Source organism: Dermochelys coriacea, chromosome 3 (assembly GCF_009764565.3).
Source record: "Dermochelys coriacea isolate rDerCor1 chromosome 3, rDerCor1.pri.v4, whole genome shotgun sequence".
In the NCBI taxonomy this organism is placed as follows: Eukaryota; Metazoa; Chordata; order Testudines; family Dermochelyidae; genus Dermochelys; species Dermochelys coriacea.
Window position 1 is genome coordinate 124380524 of NC_050070.1, and position 18566 is coordinate 124399089.

Sequence of the window (18566 nt, forward strand, 5' to 3'; positions counted from 1 at the left end):
GAGTAAGGGGGAGATGTTTATGGCAGGGTGGGAGGTTGAGGCAAATCACCTGGCTGCCAATTTTGAACAGCCAGATACCTGGCCGATTAGAAGAGCACAGGTAGGCACATTGCGCATCAGAGAGGCTTTGAAAACCAGTTTCATGACTGGCCAGGCTACGGTGTGACAATTGTGTGTGTTTCTCCTTAATGCAAACCTGCCCCCTTTGTTGATTTTAATTCCCCTAAGCCAACCATCCTCCCCCCTTTGATCATAGCTGGCAAAGGAAATAAAGTCACTATTGTTTTGAAACTATGCATTCTTTCTTTATTAATTTTTTTAAAAAAGGAGGTTTTAAAAAAACCTTAACTGATAAGAAAAGGAGTACTTGTGGCACCTTAGAGACTAACAAATTTATTAGAGCATAAGCTTTCGTGAGCTACAGCTCACTTCATCGGATGCATAGCTTATGCTCTAATAAATTTGTTAGTCTCTAAGGTGCCACAAGTACTCCTTTTCTTTTTGCGAATACAGACTAACACGGCTGCTACTCTGTTAACTGATAAGGTAGCCCAGATGGGGTAGGGGAGATAGGGAGGAGGAAATAAGCCACATTGCTTATTGTAGCCACACTATGAATCAAAACTGTTTGAATGACAGCATTCTGTTGCTTGGACCATCCATTGGAGTGGAGTGGCTGGGCACCCGGAGCCTCCCCCCGCGCATTCTTGGGCATCTGGGTGAGGAGGATATGTAACTTAGGGAGCAGGACAGGTGGCTGTACAGTGGATGCAGTGGCAGTCTTGCTCTTATTGGCTTTCCTGCAGCTCCATGAGATGCCTGAGCATGTCCGTTTGCTCCCCCATTAGCCTCAGCATTGCATCCTGCCTCTTCTCATCACGCTCACTTAATGCTTTCCTGGACTCTGCCACTGAATGACTCCATGTATTCAGCTGAGCCCTATCAGTGCAGGAGAACTGCATGAGCTCGGAAAACACGTCATCATGAGTCCATTTTTTTCGCCTTCTAATCTGCGATAACCTCAGGGACGGAGATGATAGGGGGAGCATAGAAACATTTGCACCTGCAGGGGGATAAAAAGGGAGAGTAAAATTTAAGATGATACATTTTTGAGAACTAAAGGGAGACTCTTTCACAGTGAATCAAGCAATTCACAGCAGACAGCACATGTGCTTTAGGTACAAGGTCGCATTTTGCCTTTTATATTGAGTGTCTGCCGGTATGGTGACACATCACACACGGCTGGGCAACAGAATCTGATTTCCAGGCAGCCATGGTAAGCCAAAGGGTACACGGGTTTGGCTTCTAACGCCTTCATAACATGTGGGAATGTTTTCAAACTGCAGCGTCCTCCTTTCCCATAGCAACCAATGCCGGTTGGGTTTGACATTTAAAAGGAGGGGCTGCGGTTTTCAGGTGGATGTGCAGCACACACCTCTACCAACCCCTCCCCAAGGATATTTGGGATGATCCCTTCACCCCTCCCCCCACCACGTGGCTATTCTCAGGGATGATCCCTTTTAGCCAAGCACAAATAGCCAGCATGAACGGGGTCCTTTTGCTGTTCCGTTACAAAAATTCCCCTATTTCAACGAGGTGACCATGAATGAGATCACTCTCCTGAGGCTAAAAAGAAAGATAAAGACCGAATGTTGCTTGAATGCGACCAAAACCCAGGGCCATTCGCTGCCATGCTTTGTGCTACAATGATTCCAGACTACTTGCTACTGGCTGACCAAACAGGAAATGGCTTGGCATGGTAAAGTGTCCTACCGTAGAGGACGAAATAAGTCCTCCCCAGAAACCTTCTGCAAAGACTTTCAGAGTACCTCCAGGAGAGCTTCATGGAGATGTCCCTGGAGGATTCCCGCTCCATTCCCAGACACATTAACAGACTTTTCCAGTAGCTGTACTGGCCACGATTGCCTCCCAAGTCTTCAGGGTAAACCAAACATTAAACACTATTGCTTTTAAACCCTTTACTGTAGTTACAAATGTGCACTCACTAGAGGTGTCTTCTACGCCTTTAGGGTCGGGGATCCCGCCTTGGGAGGGTATTGGATTGGGAGGGTGATGAAAAGGTCCTGGCTGCCGGGGAGAACGGATTCACCACTTGCCTGCTGTGCATTCTCCTCTTCCTCCTCCACAAAATCCTCCTCCATGTTGTGAGACTCCCCATTTGCAGGTGTCCATGGACAGTGGTGGCGTAGTGGTAGGGCCCCCCCCCCGAATGCCATGCAGCTGATCATAGAAGCAGCATGTATGGGGCTCTGACCCAGAGCGACCGTTTGCCTCCTTTGGCTTTTGGTAGGCTTGCCTGAGCTCCTTGACTTTTACGTGGCACTGCTGTGCGTCCCTGTTGTAGCCTCTGTCCATCATGCCCTGTGTGATTTTGGCATATATATTAGCATTTCTTCTTTTTGATCGGAGTTCTGCCTGCACAGATTCTTCTCCCCATACAGCAATCAGATCCAGTGTCTTCCGTTCGCTCTATGCTGGAGCTCGTTTGCAATTCTGGGCAGACTGCACGGTCACCTGTGCCGTTGAGTTCGTCATACTGACCAAACAGGAAATGAAATACAAAAGTTCCCAGGGCTTTTCCTGTGTACCTGCCTAGTGCATTGGAATTGAAAGTGCTGTCCAGAGCGGTCACATTGGAGCACTCTGGGATAGCTCTCGAAGGCCAATAATGTCAATTTGCATCTGCACTACCTCAAATTCGACCCAGCAAGGGCAATTTTAGCGCTACTCCCCTTGCCAGGGAGGAGTACAGAAGTCGATTTTAAGAGCCCTTTAGGTCAACGGAACGGGATTGCTTGTGTAGACGCATTCATTATAAAATCGACCTAACGTGGCTAAATTCGACCTAACCCTGTAGTGTAGACCATGGCTTAGTCATAGATCTCTGCTGGAAGAAAGCTACTTAACTAGATACACTACTGCTCCAATATAGTATAATAAACTATAAGTTCCTTTAAGTCTTAAAGGGAAGCCTTCTGACTGTGATAAATTTAAAACCTTTGTTACAAACTCTTTCAACATATATATTACCAATTAATCCTTTATATAGTTCAAGATTTATGTATAATAAGTATGTATTTGCAAAACATTGTGTACTCTGAGGCCTGCTAGACCGAAATGCTTCAGCAGACTGGAAATTTTGCAACTGGGTCACCTCCAATTGTACTAGAATGCTACATGTAACCCAGGTAGAGGGGAAGAGACACCTAACCACCTATAATTTAGTTAGGCTGCCTTAATTATCAGAGATGTAGTCTCAACATGAGCTTCAAACTGGGAGTGATCTGACCTTCCCTGTCAATTCAGTAGACATATAAATATATCAATTGCCACTGAAGCTGAGAATGTCCTGTTACTTTTGGAACTGACCACTAAAACAAACTGCTTACCAAATTACTAGCTAATTTACTAGATTAACCTGTTAACTAATTTGATTTGTTATATTATCCCATTTCCTTTCATTTGACTTGCTATATGTATTTTATCTAATGCTTTTTGCATAGTTATTTAGTTAATAAAATGCATAAAACTGGAAACCTGTCTGGTTAGGATGTTTGTTCTCCACTTGTCAGGGTTCAGGACCTGAGGAGACAGATAACTGACTCAACTCTGTAGCCCCTCTAGTAGTGCTCCAAAGAAATGTCCCTGTAGTCTTCACATAACAGGTGACCAAACACAGATACTCTTTGTTTTTGAAGGAAAGTCAATTTATGTATTGATCATTTCTTTTAATAATCAATGTAGGCTCCAGAACAGGGATGGGCAAACTTTTTGGCCCGAGGGCCACATCTGGGAACAGAAATTGTATGGCGGGCTCACAAAATTGGGGTTGGGGTGCACAAGGGGATGAGGGCTTTCGTTGGGAGTGCGGGCTCTGGTGTGGGGCCAAAAATGAGGCGATCAGGGTGTGATGGGGGCTTTGGGCTGGGGCATTAGGGTGCAGGGTGGGGGGGGTGAGGGCTCCAGCTGGAGGTGTGAGCTCTGGGGTGGGGCTGGGGATGAGGAGTTTGGGGTGTAGGGAGGGCTCCAGTCTGGGACCGAGGAGTTTGGAGGGTGGGAGGGGGACCAGGGCTGGGGCAGGGAGCTGGGGTGCAGGCTCCAGCTAGGGGTGCGGGCTCTGGGGTGGGGCTGGGGATGAGGGGTTTAAGTTGCAGGAGGGTCCTCCAGACTGGGATCGAGGGGTTCGGAGGGCAGGAGGGGGATCAGGGCTGGGGCAGGGGTGCAGGGAGAGGCTCAGGGATGTAGGCTCCGGGTGGTGCTTATCTCAAGCAGCTCCTGGAAGCAGCAGCATGTCCCTTCCTTGGCTCCTATGCAGAAGCACAGCCAGATGGCTCTGCATGCTACCCCATCCACAGGCACCGCCCCTGCAGCTCCCATTGGCTGCAGTTCCTGGTCAATGGGAGCTGTGAGGGCAGCATGCAGAGCAGAGCCCCCTGGCTGCCCCTACACCTAAGAGCTGGCGGGGGGCCATGCCACAGCTTCTGGAAGCCGCATGGAGCGGCCCCTAACCCTGCTCCCTGGCTGGAGAGGGACAAGCCGCAGACCCCGCTCCCCAACAGGAGCTCAAGCACCGGATTAAAATGGCTGGTGGGCTGGATGCGGCCTGCGGGCCGTAGTTTGCCCACCCCTGCTCCAGAACCTTTGAGGTGAATACCAGCTGGTCAATTGAAAGGCTGAACAATTCCCCAAAATTCCTACACTCATCACAATTCACATTATCAGAAGAACAAAATGTGAACAGGCTGCACTCATACAAATCATATTTAAACTATATAAGTAGTTTGTTGGATAACTAGCGGATATGATAAAATAGGATTTTATATTTCTTGCCATCCAAGCCAGTAAGTTATGCAAACATTAATTATATAATTTATGTCATGGCCTCAGTCTACCCTGAGCCATCATTCTGAATCTCTTCCAAAACCTAGGTCTCCTGTCTTGCTACACTGCTGGCACTTACTTAAACTAGTATTCTCTCTGCATAATTAACTCAAGTGGTTTTACTCAGCTACCTAAAATCTAGTCACACCCTGGCTCTGAGGCCGTTCTAATTTACTCAACATGATATATCAAGGAATGTTTTGCTTTGGTTTGCTTTAGCTTAAAGGAAATGAATATTAGTCTAGTTGAAAAACTATTTTTAAAGGGAGTTACTGAAACATGAGATAAATATCCTCGATCTAGATACATTGTAAAGCCTTCAAGAATCCGACTCAATGATAAAAATGGATGCCAAAAAGGCAAACTTACTAGTGAATTGTACATTTTGTGTTAGGCTACTGAAAGTACTCATCTACTGAATATCTATAACCTATATTACCTATAGTTTCCCTTTTTAAAATTCTAGGTCCTTTAATGACACATGAACCCTAAGAGCAAAGAATACGTACAGTAAATAATAAATTAAAATATGGGCAGAGGATTAAGCATAATTTACAGTATCTGTCTAGTAATGCCTCTCCACCCACATTGACCCTAGCACTGCTACAGACCACATTCCATCACTATTTACTCAAAAATTGAATTTATGGCCAAAAAATAGGAAATAGGAATATTGCAGAGGATAATATAACATATCTTGTTGACATTATTAATAATATTATATGGTTTCATTGATCAAGGCTGCAATACTTCAGTATATTAGAATATAGGAATTGAGTCTATTAAAGTCAAACATGAATCAGTTGGTACAGAGATATAACCAAGACTTTAATGTTTGATTTCAGAAAGCGTGTCAACAAACAGAGAAATCGCTCAGATTTGAACAAAACAAAACAAAGAAAACCCCTTAAATATGTCCTCATTAGATGCAAATTAAAACGCTAAATAAGCAGTGGGCCACAATTACAGGCTAAAGAAACAGCAGGTAAGAAACAATTTTCATTGATCAAAGTATAAAAAAACTAACATATTATAGTAAATATTCTGCATAAATTCTCCCTTCATGAACATGGAACATTATGAAATAAGAACTTTTTTGTGTGTCAGTTGAAACTTTGGAGCCAGAAAGGGATTTACGTATCATGCTATATAATATGTACAGTACTACCCTGAGACTCTGGTGTTTTTAAGGATACTTTAACAAGTATATGGTTTTACAGTATGCTAAGATACTGGGAACTTTAAGAGCTGCTAAAAAAACCACCCTTTAAAAATGCAGGCCTTGAACATTAGGATTCTGAGGCCAAAACTTTTACTATTGAGCCATTTAAACTTATCTAATAAAACAGCCATGCAGGGACAGATTTCAAAGGTATTTAGGTGCCTAAACATCTACATATGTGCCTACTGGGATTTTCAAAAGCACCTAAGCAAGTTTTGGCACTTAACTTCCGTAGTCACCAGGAACCACTGGATAGAACTTCTTTGTAAAAAATCATTAAACACTATTTTCCTGCAAACTTCAGATCACCTTAAATATTAACTCATGCATGGTACAGTTATGACAGGTGAAAGGTATGACTTCTCCTCTAAATTATTTATCTAGTGAAACTTTACAATGGAAATGCAAACACTCCTTACTATCATCAATAATAATTAGTACGTAGAGTTTGCATTTCCATTATAAAGCCCAATTTTCATGTTTTAATATCCCAGACTTTTAAATTATATCAAGCTAAAACTTGAAAAGTTGATAGCCTGAATGCAAAGTTTTTTGCTTGTTTCCATCCCCTTATAAATAAATGTGTGTACAGAATGACACTATAACGTTGGTGTACTTTGAAAATCTTTTAATATTCATGAATAGCTATGTGCAGCATCAGATTGTTCAAGATCCACTGCGGTGAATGTCCATGCATGTGAAACTAGATTTAAGCTTACTGTATTTATTCATGATGAAGACCACACTGGTGAAAATATGTCAGGATTCACTTTCCACTGAAGATAAATCAGAAGCTGAAGGCATACTGTATTAGATCACTGATTTCACTGCAAGTATAGTCTCATTATGGAAGGCACATCAGATATTAAACTGACACCAAACTTTATCTTAGCTAAAAGACTAAGATGAATCTTATTTATTTAATTCTTGAACACTTCTGCTCTTCTAAACTACTTTTCCCAAAACTTTTCTCCATTAGATTATACTTCTAAACCTCTCCTCATTCACTTACTTTTAACAATTAAGTTACTGACCAACCTTTTTAGTACACTGAATGAAGAGTGTACTGTAGATTGAGGTGAAGGCAGTACAGTCTTGTGAAGAGGACGAGGCTCTAAAATTCTGGGGTTCTATACATGCTCTTATCATTGATTTTCTCTATATGACCTTGGGCAAGACATTATTTATGTTCACCTACTTAATATGAGTGTTGCTGTTGTTGTATTGTCCAACAATAAATGTATTAGGCCATGAAGTTCGGGAATGAACAGGCTCCTTTGTAAGGACTTGACCCAAGATGTCCACTCTGAAAAGCCTCTTTGCCCTTTTAAATAGTTTCCTGAAATCATTAACTGCACAGCCAATCAACAAACTGAAACTATATATAAATAGGCTACAAAGTTTTAAAAACTATTAATAAATGAATTGGGCAATTCTGGAGTCAGAGTATTGCAACTTCACTTAAAAGGGGAAAACTTCAGGAGACACACAGTTCCTTCAAGAGTTTAGGCAACAAATATTGTCTTTTGTATTTACCTTGCTGAATACTTTCAAAGATGTATCTAAGAATTAGAATTCAGGAAACACTCGTGACTTCAATGAAGATCCATAACAGTAAAGCTTGTAGGACAAAACCCTCTTAGTCTATCAGTCTCTCCATGGATAGTCTATCAGAAGTCTATTGACACTTACATAACTAATTTGTTGATATGATGTTCCAAATAAAGATGTCACACAAATAAAAATCAATATATTTCCATATTTTGAAGGCTTAGGAGTGTAACCTCTCTACTGAAATAATGAACACATATAAAGTTATGCTTTTTAATACAATTCAAATTAAATGTCAGCATTGAAGTCTTGGACTACATGGTAACCCATTTCCAACCAAACTGCTGTTGTTATTTCAGAAAAGTTACCTGATACACATTATAGGATTTTTAATTAACTACCTTACTCATACACCTTACAGGTTCTAAATTAACTGTATCAGCTGAGGAATGGGACTGCAGTGTCACTGTAGATAGTCCAATGACAACCCATCCACATTGTCCAGCTGCAGCCAAAAAAGCTAAGTCTTAGGATGCATATGGAATGAGAGGGTGAATAATACAAAGAACATGATAATGCTTTTACTTCACTCAGTGGCACAGCCTTATCTGGAATACTGCATGCACTACCAACCCATCTCACAAAGGATATTGCAAAACTATAGGGGAGAGCACAAGGGTCTGGAAAATCTCTCATATGAAGAGACTGAAAAGTTTAGGATTGTTTACTATAGAAAGCAGACCACAAGAAGTACATGATAAAATAACAAATGGTATACTTCTGTTCTCCCTGTCTCATAACACACAAAAAAGGGAACATTCAATTAAACTAAACAGTGGGAAATTAAAAATTGATAAAAGGAAATAAATAAGTCATTGAGGCCTAGAATTTTATAAGATTCTAAAAGAGATTGGATAGTTATAGGAATATCCAATCATCATAATTAATTACAACAGATTTTGGAAGGGACAGTCAACTTTATGCTTCAGGTTTTAAACCAATCTTAACTATTAGAAACCAGAACGAGACCTTTGCAAGCAGATTATCCCTCATCTCCCTACTGTAGGGTTCTTACCCTTCTGTTGAAGCATCTAGAGGCTACTGTCAGAAACAAGATACTGAAGTAGATGGACCTTGGATGGCAGTGTTTTATATACATCTAATCTTTTGGATTTTGTTTTTTTTTCTACTTTTTGTCTCAAATAAAAATTTGTTGCCATCACATAAATCACTCAAGGCTTTAAGTAATTAATATATTGTAGTATCAATAATTTTCCACTAATCAAAATATATTTTTAAATTTTTTATGCATTCACTATTTGCTACGGTGAAAAGACAAATACAGCCTCATTGCTACCAGGATTTACACATATGCTTAACTTTATATACTGTGCATGGTCCCATAGACTTGAAATCTGACCCAGGTGGGCCACACCCTTATGCCCACACAAATTTTCACTGAAGTCAGTGGGACTCTCTGTACGAATGCAGGGACCAACCACACAGATCAAATTGCTGGATCTGTAGTCATTACGATTCCTAACTAAATCATCCACAAGAACACTATACTGTAAGAATATATGATTCCTGTATTTTTGTCAGGCTTGAAAAAACATTATATGTTTAAAATACACACATATATACTTAGCATCTGACAATTGCTTTGAGACTTTATTGATCAGTTTATAAATGATCCGTTTAAAGTTGATCAAAAGAGTTTTTGTCTTACTAGGTCATTTCCTACAAACCCAGGTCAACTAGGTACTGTAATTTGCATTAGGTCATATGCAAACAAAATCAAAGACTTGTGCAGATTTATTCCTAACAGGAAGGCTTGGGCTCAGTTCATGGTCTTTCGTCATTGTCTTCAAGCAAGGTCTACTGGCCACACAATAAGAAGCAATGACATTCAAGCCTTTTTTTACCTTCAAAATTTTAAGTCACATATGCCTTTTTAAACTGTATTATATTAACTTGCTAAAGAAATTAGAGGAATTTTTAAAAAGAACAAGAATTGCAGTTCTGTAAGCACATAATGTGATCTGACCTTTATAGAATTCATCAAGATATATAAATATTTGGATATGAAAACACTTTTTTCATTAAATCAAGCTGTCTCATAAATGCTTTCTACTGCATTAGAAAAAAAAAGAAATAGATATACGCAACTAGGCACAGATTGCAGTAGATGTTGCATATAATATTCACATAGAATAAAAAAAATCACAGAGTTGCAAAATTACACTTAACTTTCTTTTGCCTTTAGATGGTTTAAAGAGAATAACAGTGCACTAACATTTTGGAAAGCCATACATTAATGAGAAAGGAAAGAGAATTTCTAACTGTAAAAATAATGGAGATTATGCAGCAATTTCCAAAGAAATTCAGTGACAAAACTTTTAGAGGATGAATGTCTCATCTATACATCAGCTATAAATTGCATACATTTAATCTTGATTAGGTCTCAGAAAGGAGACAAAAACCCAATATCAGAGACAGGAAAAAAAAGGTGTTTAAAATCAGGGGGTTGGGAAGAATTCCTTTAAGCATAAATAACTTTATCTACCACCTCAATTCTATGCTCTTTTTGTTTTATCTGTAATTAACCAAATAACAAAAATGAAAGTGAAAGAGAGGGAGCATGTAAAAAGGAAAGTTTACAGTTTTTGAGGGGATCACATGGTGGCTCTTGTGATTTGTGGGACCCACAATGAGGGAATGGGGATACTGGGAATTAATTGCCTCTTCTTTCCAAATACCAGAGGGAAATTTTGGCTAGTTGGACAAAGTCATGTGTTGTAATACTATCAGAGGGCTACATGTTGCCAACTTTGGGACTACCCTAGTCATTTTACCCAGTGCCCTCCTAACCTCCACCACTGTCTGTGAGGCCAGAATGTGGGTTGATTGCTCCACTACATGCCTGCTGCCTGAAGGGATAATGGCAAGCAGGACTGCACAAGACAGCAACTCACAACCAGCATGAAGGCAGTGAAGAAACATCAAGATGAACCATGACTTATTCACAGCTGCCATCAAGATTTATAGAGACAAGATGGGTGAGGTAATATCCTTTATTAGATTAACTTCTGTTGGTGAGATAAACAAGCTTCTGAGCTTACACAAAGCTCCAATAAAAGATATTACTTCACCCACATTGTCTCTCTAATATCCTGGGACCTACTGCATACATCAAGATTTATATGCAGGCCAAAGGGTGAATGGACAAAAGGGATACACTTCATTGAAATAGGCAAGAATTTTCTGGAGGGAAAAAAAGGAAAACAATCAGTTTTTAATGTCAGGTTTCAGAGTAGCAGCCGTGTTAGTCTGTATCCACAAAAAGAAAAAGAGGAGTTGTGGCACTTTAGAGACTAACAAATTTATTTGAGCATAAGCTTTTGTGAGCTACAGCTCACTTCATCGGATGCTGTAGCTCACAAAAGCATATATTCAAATAAATTTGTTAGTCTCTAAGGTGCCACAAGTCCTCCTTTTCTTTTTGTAGTTTTTAATGTCTCACTCTTTTTGTGGTAACCGATGGCAGTGCAAAGTGGGTGTAAAAACCTCCCATTCTCTTCTGTGTAGCTAACTCTGCAAAGGAGGAGTGAAGAGTCCAGTCCCTTGTACTATCATTTGCCTGTAAAGCATCATCCACATTGATGGTGCTGGCGAAATAAGGAATCCAGTCTTGCAAGATCTCAATTCACCAATATGTACTGTGTGTGGGTGTGTGCACATACTACATGGGGGGGGGGGAAGTGTATGTACTCTGGGTGCATACAGTATGTGTGTACTGTGGGTGCATGGTGTGGGAATGTGCATACGGGGCGGGTGTATTATGTTGGGATGTGCATACGGTATGGATGTGTTGTGTGGAGCCAGGGGACGTGTACCGTTGGGGGTCGGGCGTACAATGAGGGTGGGCAGACGAGGTGGGCATTTTATGTGGCTGTGCTCTGGAGAGGGGTGGCAGGGGTGGCTGTGTGCACAGTGCGGGCACACTGTGCGTGGGGGAGCGCACGGTATTTTCTATGTCGATGGCTGGGCAGAAGGTCACTCGGTGTCCTCGGGACTGGCCTCGAGGCGGGGCGGCCGTTTGGCGGGGGCGAAGAAGAACCGCCCCGCGGCTAGTGGCGGAGGGCCAGCGAGGCCAGGCCTGAAAGCGGGCGGCAGGGTGGAGCTGGCGGCCACGAGCCACAGCCTGTGCGTGGTGCGAGCCCAGGCGGGGGAGAGGCACGACAGGCTGCTCGCTCCTGCGCCGGCAGAGCAGGGCCCAGAGCCTGGGGGGGGGGGGGGCGGAGGCTGGAAAAGGGGAGGGGGCCGCTGCATCCGGGTCTCACTCACTCACCGATCATGGCCACGGGGGGGAGGGGAGGGAGCGCGCGCACGCACCCGTCTCGTCCGCGCTCGCAGCTCAAAATTCTCGCCTTCAGCACTCTGACTGAACACGCAACTGCGGGGCGAGCCGGCGGGACTGCTGAGTCATAGTACGCATGCGCACACTTGGAGCCAGCCTGCCGATCGCTTAGTACTCTGGGTAGTGTAGTTCTCTCGTGCGTGCGCTCTTTCCTGTTCTAGCCCAGACTGTTCCACGTGATCGGCGCAAATTTCCCCCCCCCTTCTCACGTGACCGCAAACAGAAGCCGGGCAGGCTGTTGACACGTTGCCCAGCAACCTAGAGGCGTCCCTGGAAGCGTGTTGGTGTTAGTGACAAAGTGAGTCAGTGTCCCGCCCCCCCCCAAGCCAGACCCCACACAGGAGCCTCCAAGGCAACAGCAGGGGGTGAGGAAGGGCAAACAGAGCAGGGGCTGAGGAAGAGGAAGGGAGGCAGGAGGTGAGGAAGGGCAGCAGGGCCAGGGAGTGAGGAAGGGCAGCAGGACAGTGGGGAGGATTTGTTTTTTTCCCAAAAATATTATTTTCGCCTATATATTTATTTCCTGTCCCCCACAAAGGTGCCTGGTGAGATGGTGGCAGAGAAAGATGCTTCGAGCCCCCCGAAACTCACTGGAGAGAGACCTCCACAACAACAGCAGCCACTGGGGCAGCTGAGGAGAACCAAGCAGCAGGTCACCGATGGATTCACTATTAAAGCCATGATGAGAAACACTGTGGTATGTTTGCTGCCACTAAAGAGGCTTTTAATTTGATTAGTCTCATGTGCCCATGAAGCATGTTGGAGGGCGGGAGCAGTGCCTGCCAGAAAGTATGTAGGGTTGGCATGATTTTTACTGGTATTAATTGATCACGGAAATAGCTTTGAGGCCTTGAGGAAATGTCTTCTCAAGGTAATGGGTGGTCTCTCAGGATATTGTGATACCTCAGGTTAAAATGTGCCAATTTTGTGTCACTGTGTGTGTTGTTATATTGTTTTCCATAATCAAATCATATTGAATCAAATTCCAACCTATCATGGAGTTATGTCCAAACATAATTATGTTGTACTTCATTAAAATGTTATCATGTCATGCCATGACAGTGTGTCAAAAAGTCCTCACCTTGTGTCACTAGTGAAATTATGACATAAATGTCACATCATATGGTGAAAGTTTTTTCTTTCAAAGGAGATAGTCCTTAAATCCTCAACTGAAAGATGCTGTAGAAATGCAACATATTACTATTATTGTAAGTATGTATTTTAGTTAAAGGAAAGCCTATACAAAGAAGTAAGAGAAAACAGTTGAACATCATTACATAACTCTGAAAACAAGAAAAATACAGCATTTTTAAAAGAACGTCCAAAAATAATCATCAAAAACCTTTCACGCAGTATTAGAAAATATCACCTTGAAAATAAACATTCATTTTCTAGTGGCTAGCTCTTTAGCATGAGGATGACAAATAGGGGTTGATCCATCAACCTTTACTTTCACTAACAGTCTTAACAGAAGCAATTCTATTAAAGTGTGTGGGACTTCTGCCATGAGTAAAGATTGCAATATCACACCTTGTGTTTGTGTTTGTAGCGAACCTTTCCTACAGTAATTGTTGTAACTGATTGCTTCCATTAAATTTAATAAATAAACCTCAAAGCTTCTGGTAATGCTGCTCAATTTCTAAGTGGTATGTGCTGTTATGAGCACATAACAACTGTGCTCAAAGCTCTGGATTGGCCTTTTGTTTGCTTTTGGGTACAATTCAAGGTGTTGGCAACATCTTTCTCTCTCTCTCTTTTTAATTGCATATACGTTCCCAATAATAACTACAAAATGCATGAAAAAACCTCTAGAAACTGATCTCACCCAGCCTCTGGAATTCATTATAAATATCAAAATTTAGAAGAAAAACAAACAAACAAGTCTACCTTAAATATAATGAGAAGCATTGTATTCTGTAGAATATATTTGAGAAATAACATTTTCCCCTTCTAGAGGTCTCAGTTGAACTAACAAAAAACAATAATTAAGAGCAAAGCCCCTCCCAGCATTGACCTATTATCATGTAATAATAAAAACACGTTTATTATTTAATGTTAGCCTATTACATAATAAACATCATACCCGGGTGCTTAACTTTATGCATATGCTTAATCAAATTAACTTCAATAAGATTATTCATAGTGCATAAAGTTAAACACATGCATAAATCTTTGCCTGAATTAGGCCTTAAAGACACAAAACACGAAGTGTAAAAAACAGGACTATAACATAAAACAAGGATTTGAACAAAAATGATTAGGGGTATGGAACAGCTGCCATATGTGGAGAGATTAATAAGACTGGGACTTTTCAGCTTGGAAAAGAGACGACTAAGGAGGGATATGATTGATGTCTATAAAATCATGACTGGTGTGGCGAAAGTAAATAAGGAAGTGTTATTTACTCCTTCTCATAACACAAAAACTAAGGCTCACCAAATGAAATTAATAGGCAGCAGGTTTAAAACAAACAAAAGCAAGTATTTTTTCAGACAATGCACAGTCAACTTGTGGAACTCCTTGCCAGAGTATGTTGTGAATGCCAAGACTATAACAGGGTTAAAAAAAGAACTAGATAAATTCATGGAGCATAGGTCCATCAATGGCTATTAGCCAGGATGGGCAGGGATGGTGTCAGAAGCTGGGAATGAGCGACAGGATGGATCACTTGATGATTGCCTGTTCTGTTCATTCCCTCTGTGGAACCTGGTGTTGGCCACTGTTGGAAGACAGAAGACAAGATGGACCTTTGGTCTAACTCAGTATAGTCAGTCTTGTGTTCATATGAACCGTCAACAAACTTGAATTCTAATCTGATTTTAGTGATCAGTATATAGAGAACTGTTTGTTAATTATTATTACTATTGCTTTTAATTCACAAAATCTCCAGTCAGGATTTGGGCTCTGTAGAAACACAAAGAACTGTATGATCACCGCTCTGAAGAGCTCATAACTATAATCTATGCTCTACCACATCTGAAAGATTGAAATCCTAACTTTCAAATGGCATAGAAATTTATCTCTAATTCTGGGGTTCATGAGTCCTCCATTTAGAGCCCATCAGTGTGTATTTCCTAGATCAGTGGTTCCCAAACTTGTTCCGCCGCTTGTGCAGGGAAAGCCCCTGGCGGGCCGGGCCGATTTGTTTACCTGCCGCGTCTGCAGGTTCAGCTGATCGCGGCTCCCAGTGTCTGCAGTTCACTGCTTCAGGCCAATGGGGGCTGCAGAAGCAGCATGGGCCGAGGGTTGTGCTGGCTGCTACTTCGAGCAGCTCCCATTAGCCTGGAGCAGCGAACCGCGGCCACTGGGAGCCGCAATCGGCCGAACCTGTGGACGCAGCAGGTAAACAAACTGACCAGGCCCGGCAGTGGCTTTCCCTGCACAAGCGGCTGAACAAGTTTGGGAACCACTGTCCTAGATCATAATTATGTTTTTCTAATAGTTCTCACATCTACAGTATGTACTAGCAAGCTATGGGCCCTCATGTCCAAAACCTCATTTTTACATTTTCACCAAGACAAGCTGGTCTTTGTTGCTCGTTTCAAATTTGTTCCCAATTTTGTGCGTGATTTTCATTAAAATCAGTCTATTACTTTGGTATTTTTATCTGCAATCACATTCATCCCACATTCTCCATAAGATGAACATTAGACAGTTTCCATCCTTTGATTTAGACAGGCCATAGATCTTTTGTGAATTCTATTTTCTCTTCTTGAGTCCTGTGAATAAGTTTAGTGGCATTTCCATCCTTCAAATTGTTGGGCAATTATTGGCTGCAAATGCACAGGCATGAGTTCACGAGACAATTTTCTCTATATATACCTCTGCTGGAATATTATATAAAGTTCTGTGTGCCTTGGGTCAGGTCCACAAAAGGACTTAGTCATTGCAATGCTAAATGTTTCAGCACCTAATTTTTACGTGCTCAGAAAATTACAGGAACAACAAACACTGTGATCCACAAAGCCTGAGGTTGGCGTGTAGGCTCCCTATACAATGAATGGGGAGAGATAGGTACCTAAGAATGTGATCCACAAAAGCTAGCATGCTAGGGATGGAAGCCCATCTCCTGGAATCAGGATGCTTAGGTGTCTAAGCTATTTTTCACAGGAATGAGTGAGGTGTCTGCCTTGCTCCACACAAAACAGCCAGAGGAGGTGGTGCTCACTGTATAACTTTTAGTCTATTGGTTAGAGCACTCACCTGGGATGTAGAGCCCCATGTTCAAGTCCCCACTCTGTTGACAGGGGAGAAAGGATTTGAACAGGAATCTTCTCTCTTTTTGGAATGTGCTCAAACCACTGGGCTATGGGATCTTCTGATGTGGAGGTCCCTCAATTTCTCCTGTTGTAGCTTTTCCACTGTAGATAAATAATTAAAGAGTGACTGGAGAAGGGGGACTAGACCTGGGTTCCCCTACATGAGTGCCCTACTCACCAGGGTACAGAGTTATTCTTTCTCTCTCCTTGGTCCTATGACTTCCTCCCTGTGGATAAATATTTAAATAGTCACTGAACAAGAGAGAGCTGGGAGTTGGGAGATTCAGGTTCCAGTCCCCCTGCTCCAATCACTCTTTTGTTATTTATCCATGGTGGAACAGCTTCAAGAGGAGAGACTAAGGGAGCCTGCTGTCAGAATTTCCCAGAGCTCAGTGGTTAGAGCACTCTCCTAGAGCGCTCACTCTACTCATAGGTAGACCTCTATGCAAATTTTGAATGAGACCCAATCTAGTAGGTTGCCTCAAATGTTCATCCACCTAGCCTCCCCCCAGTTTTTGGATTGTTCTGGGGCTAGAAGGGAGATAGGCAACTGGACTCCTTCCATAAAGCAGCAATGTCACTCTCAGAGGCAGAAACTTAGGCACAGAGGGAACTTTTTCCATGAAAATTTAGGTACGAGAGAGTTTAAGTGCCTACAGTGTTTGGTGTACATTTTATGAATCTCACTGGAGACAAAAAATGGGACTTAGGCACCCAGTCTGGGGCTTAGGCCCCTTTGTTGATCTTGGGTTCTTGATACCAGAAAAATACTGACACACTGGAGAGAGTGGAGGGAATTTCTAATCTTACTTCTTGCTGTTCTCCCAATGTTGGTAAATTAACTTGTGAACTTCCTACCATTAATGTCATCTTATTTTCTGGTATTGTTTTCTGTCATACACTTCATATCTTGGGTAGATTGCATCTAATGTATCAGAAATGTTTTAAATAACAACTCCCTCCTGTTTTCAAACCAACAAACCCCAGGCAAGCCCCAAGAAATGACATTCTTTCGGCCTTCAGCAGACATATGGGCTATGGAAACCAGATAATTTCTTTTTAATTTTGTCTTCATGCTGCAGCTTTATCATCTAAAATCTTCTGTGCCTCAACATACATTTGTTTATCCATTATATAACACTTTCATCATCATATTGATCATTAATAACTTCTAATTCACCATTACTTTCCACAAAATTTCCCCAAATTCTGGAGATGCTGAAATATATCAGTTTACTGCAAAGACTTTTAAGACACCTTTTTTATATTAATAAATGCAAGGTGAATTTGACCTTGGTGGAAAGAATGCAAAAAAAAAAAGGAAAAGGGTTTATTTTACAGCCTTTTTTAATTCTAGAGATGTGGAGAACAAACTATATTACCACTTCAGTGAGTTTAAGGATTAATTTTTTTAACACCTTTCCTCCTCTCCAGATACATTCAGTTCACACAGACATTTGCATATCTTTGTATAAGCAATAGTATATAAAAGAATACTTGATTTAGTCAAGAAATTCAGAAGTTTTAGCGGGGCTTGAAAAAAATTTACTCAATTCATGACAAGTGGAAAGCGTTGGCTGGTGATTGTGGATACCTAAACTTTCACGCTTTAAGTGAATTTAAGTTATTTTTAAACAATTAGGATTCTAGCTGTTATGGTTTCTGTTATGGTTATGACAATAACATTTGGAAAGTTAATAGAATGTGAAAAAATTCAGTACTGTCTTCCTACTCTGCAAACAAGTAAATCCACTGTCACTGCAAGGGCTCCTAGCTTTGATAATCAACAGCAGAATTAAATTAATAAAATTCTGATCAGTTTCACAGCTGATATTTAGAACACTATAGGAAGCAGTGAAACTGGTAAGAATCATGGTGGTTTCTTACTGACACTACTGTTGCTTGAGAAAGCTATAAACAACAGTATAAGCAGCCACTGGAGTTATTTTCGTGGGAGGACTCAAAAATGGAGATTAGGGAGTTGTCGAGTATCAGGTTCAGATATACAAAGGGATCTAGGTGTTGCAACACCTAACTTTTAGGTGCTTAGAAAATCATGGGGAACAACAATTGAATTCACAAAGCCTAAGTTAGGTGCCCAGCCTCCTATACAATGCATAGGGAGAGATCAATGTGTGATAACGGGACCCACAAAACCCAGCATGTGAGCTTGGGAACCATTTAACCATTTAAACTAGCCAATAAGAGTTACTGA

The 18566-nt window shown here is 41.5% G+C and overlaps 2 protein-coding genes across 10 annotated transcripts in view; one reads left to right on the forward strand and one right to left on the reverse strand.

The window, feature by feature from the left end:
* The window catches only part of PRKN (parkin RBR E3 ubiquitin protein ligase), a 1277841-nt gene extending 1265676 nt beyond the window's left edge, over nucleotides 1-12165 (reverse strand). For all 5 annotated transcript variants that reach the window (XM_038394015.2, XM_043511264.1, XM_043511262.1 and 2 more), the window contains exon 1: nucleotides 12027-12165. In XM_038394015.2, the coding sequence (XP_038249943.1) occupies nucleotides 12027-12033 (7 nt within the window). In that variant the 5' untranslated portion in view covers nucleotides 12034-12165. The remainder of the gene's footprint in view (nucleotides 1-12026) is intronic.
* Nucleotides 12166-12168: 3 nt separating this feature from the next.
* PACRG (parkin coregulated) overlaps nucleotides 12169-18566 on the forward strand; it is a 507299-nt gene continuing 500901 nt past the window's right edge. The window contains exons 1-2 of one of the 5 annotated variants that reach the window (XM_043511266.1): nucleotides 12169-12393; nucleotides 12631-12789. In XM_043511266.1, the coding sequence (XP_043367201.1) occupies nucleotides 12643-12789 (147 nt within the window). In that variant the 5' untranslated portion in view covers nucleotides 12169-12393; nucleotides 12631-12642. The other 4 variants (XM_043511265.1, XM_038397809.2, XM_038397810.2 and 1 more) reach the window with 4 other exon arrangements.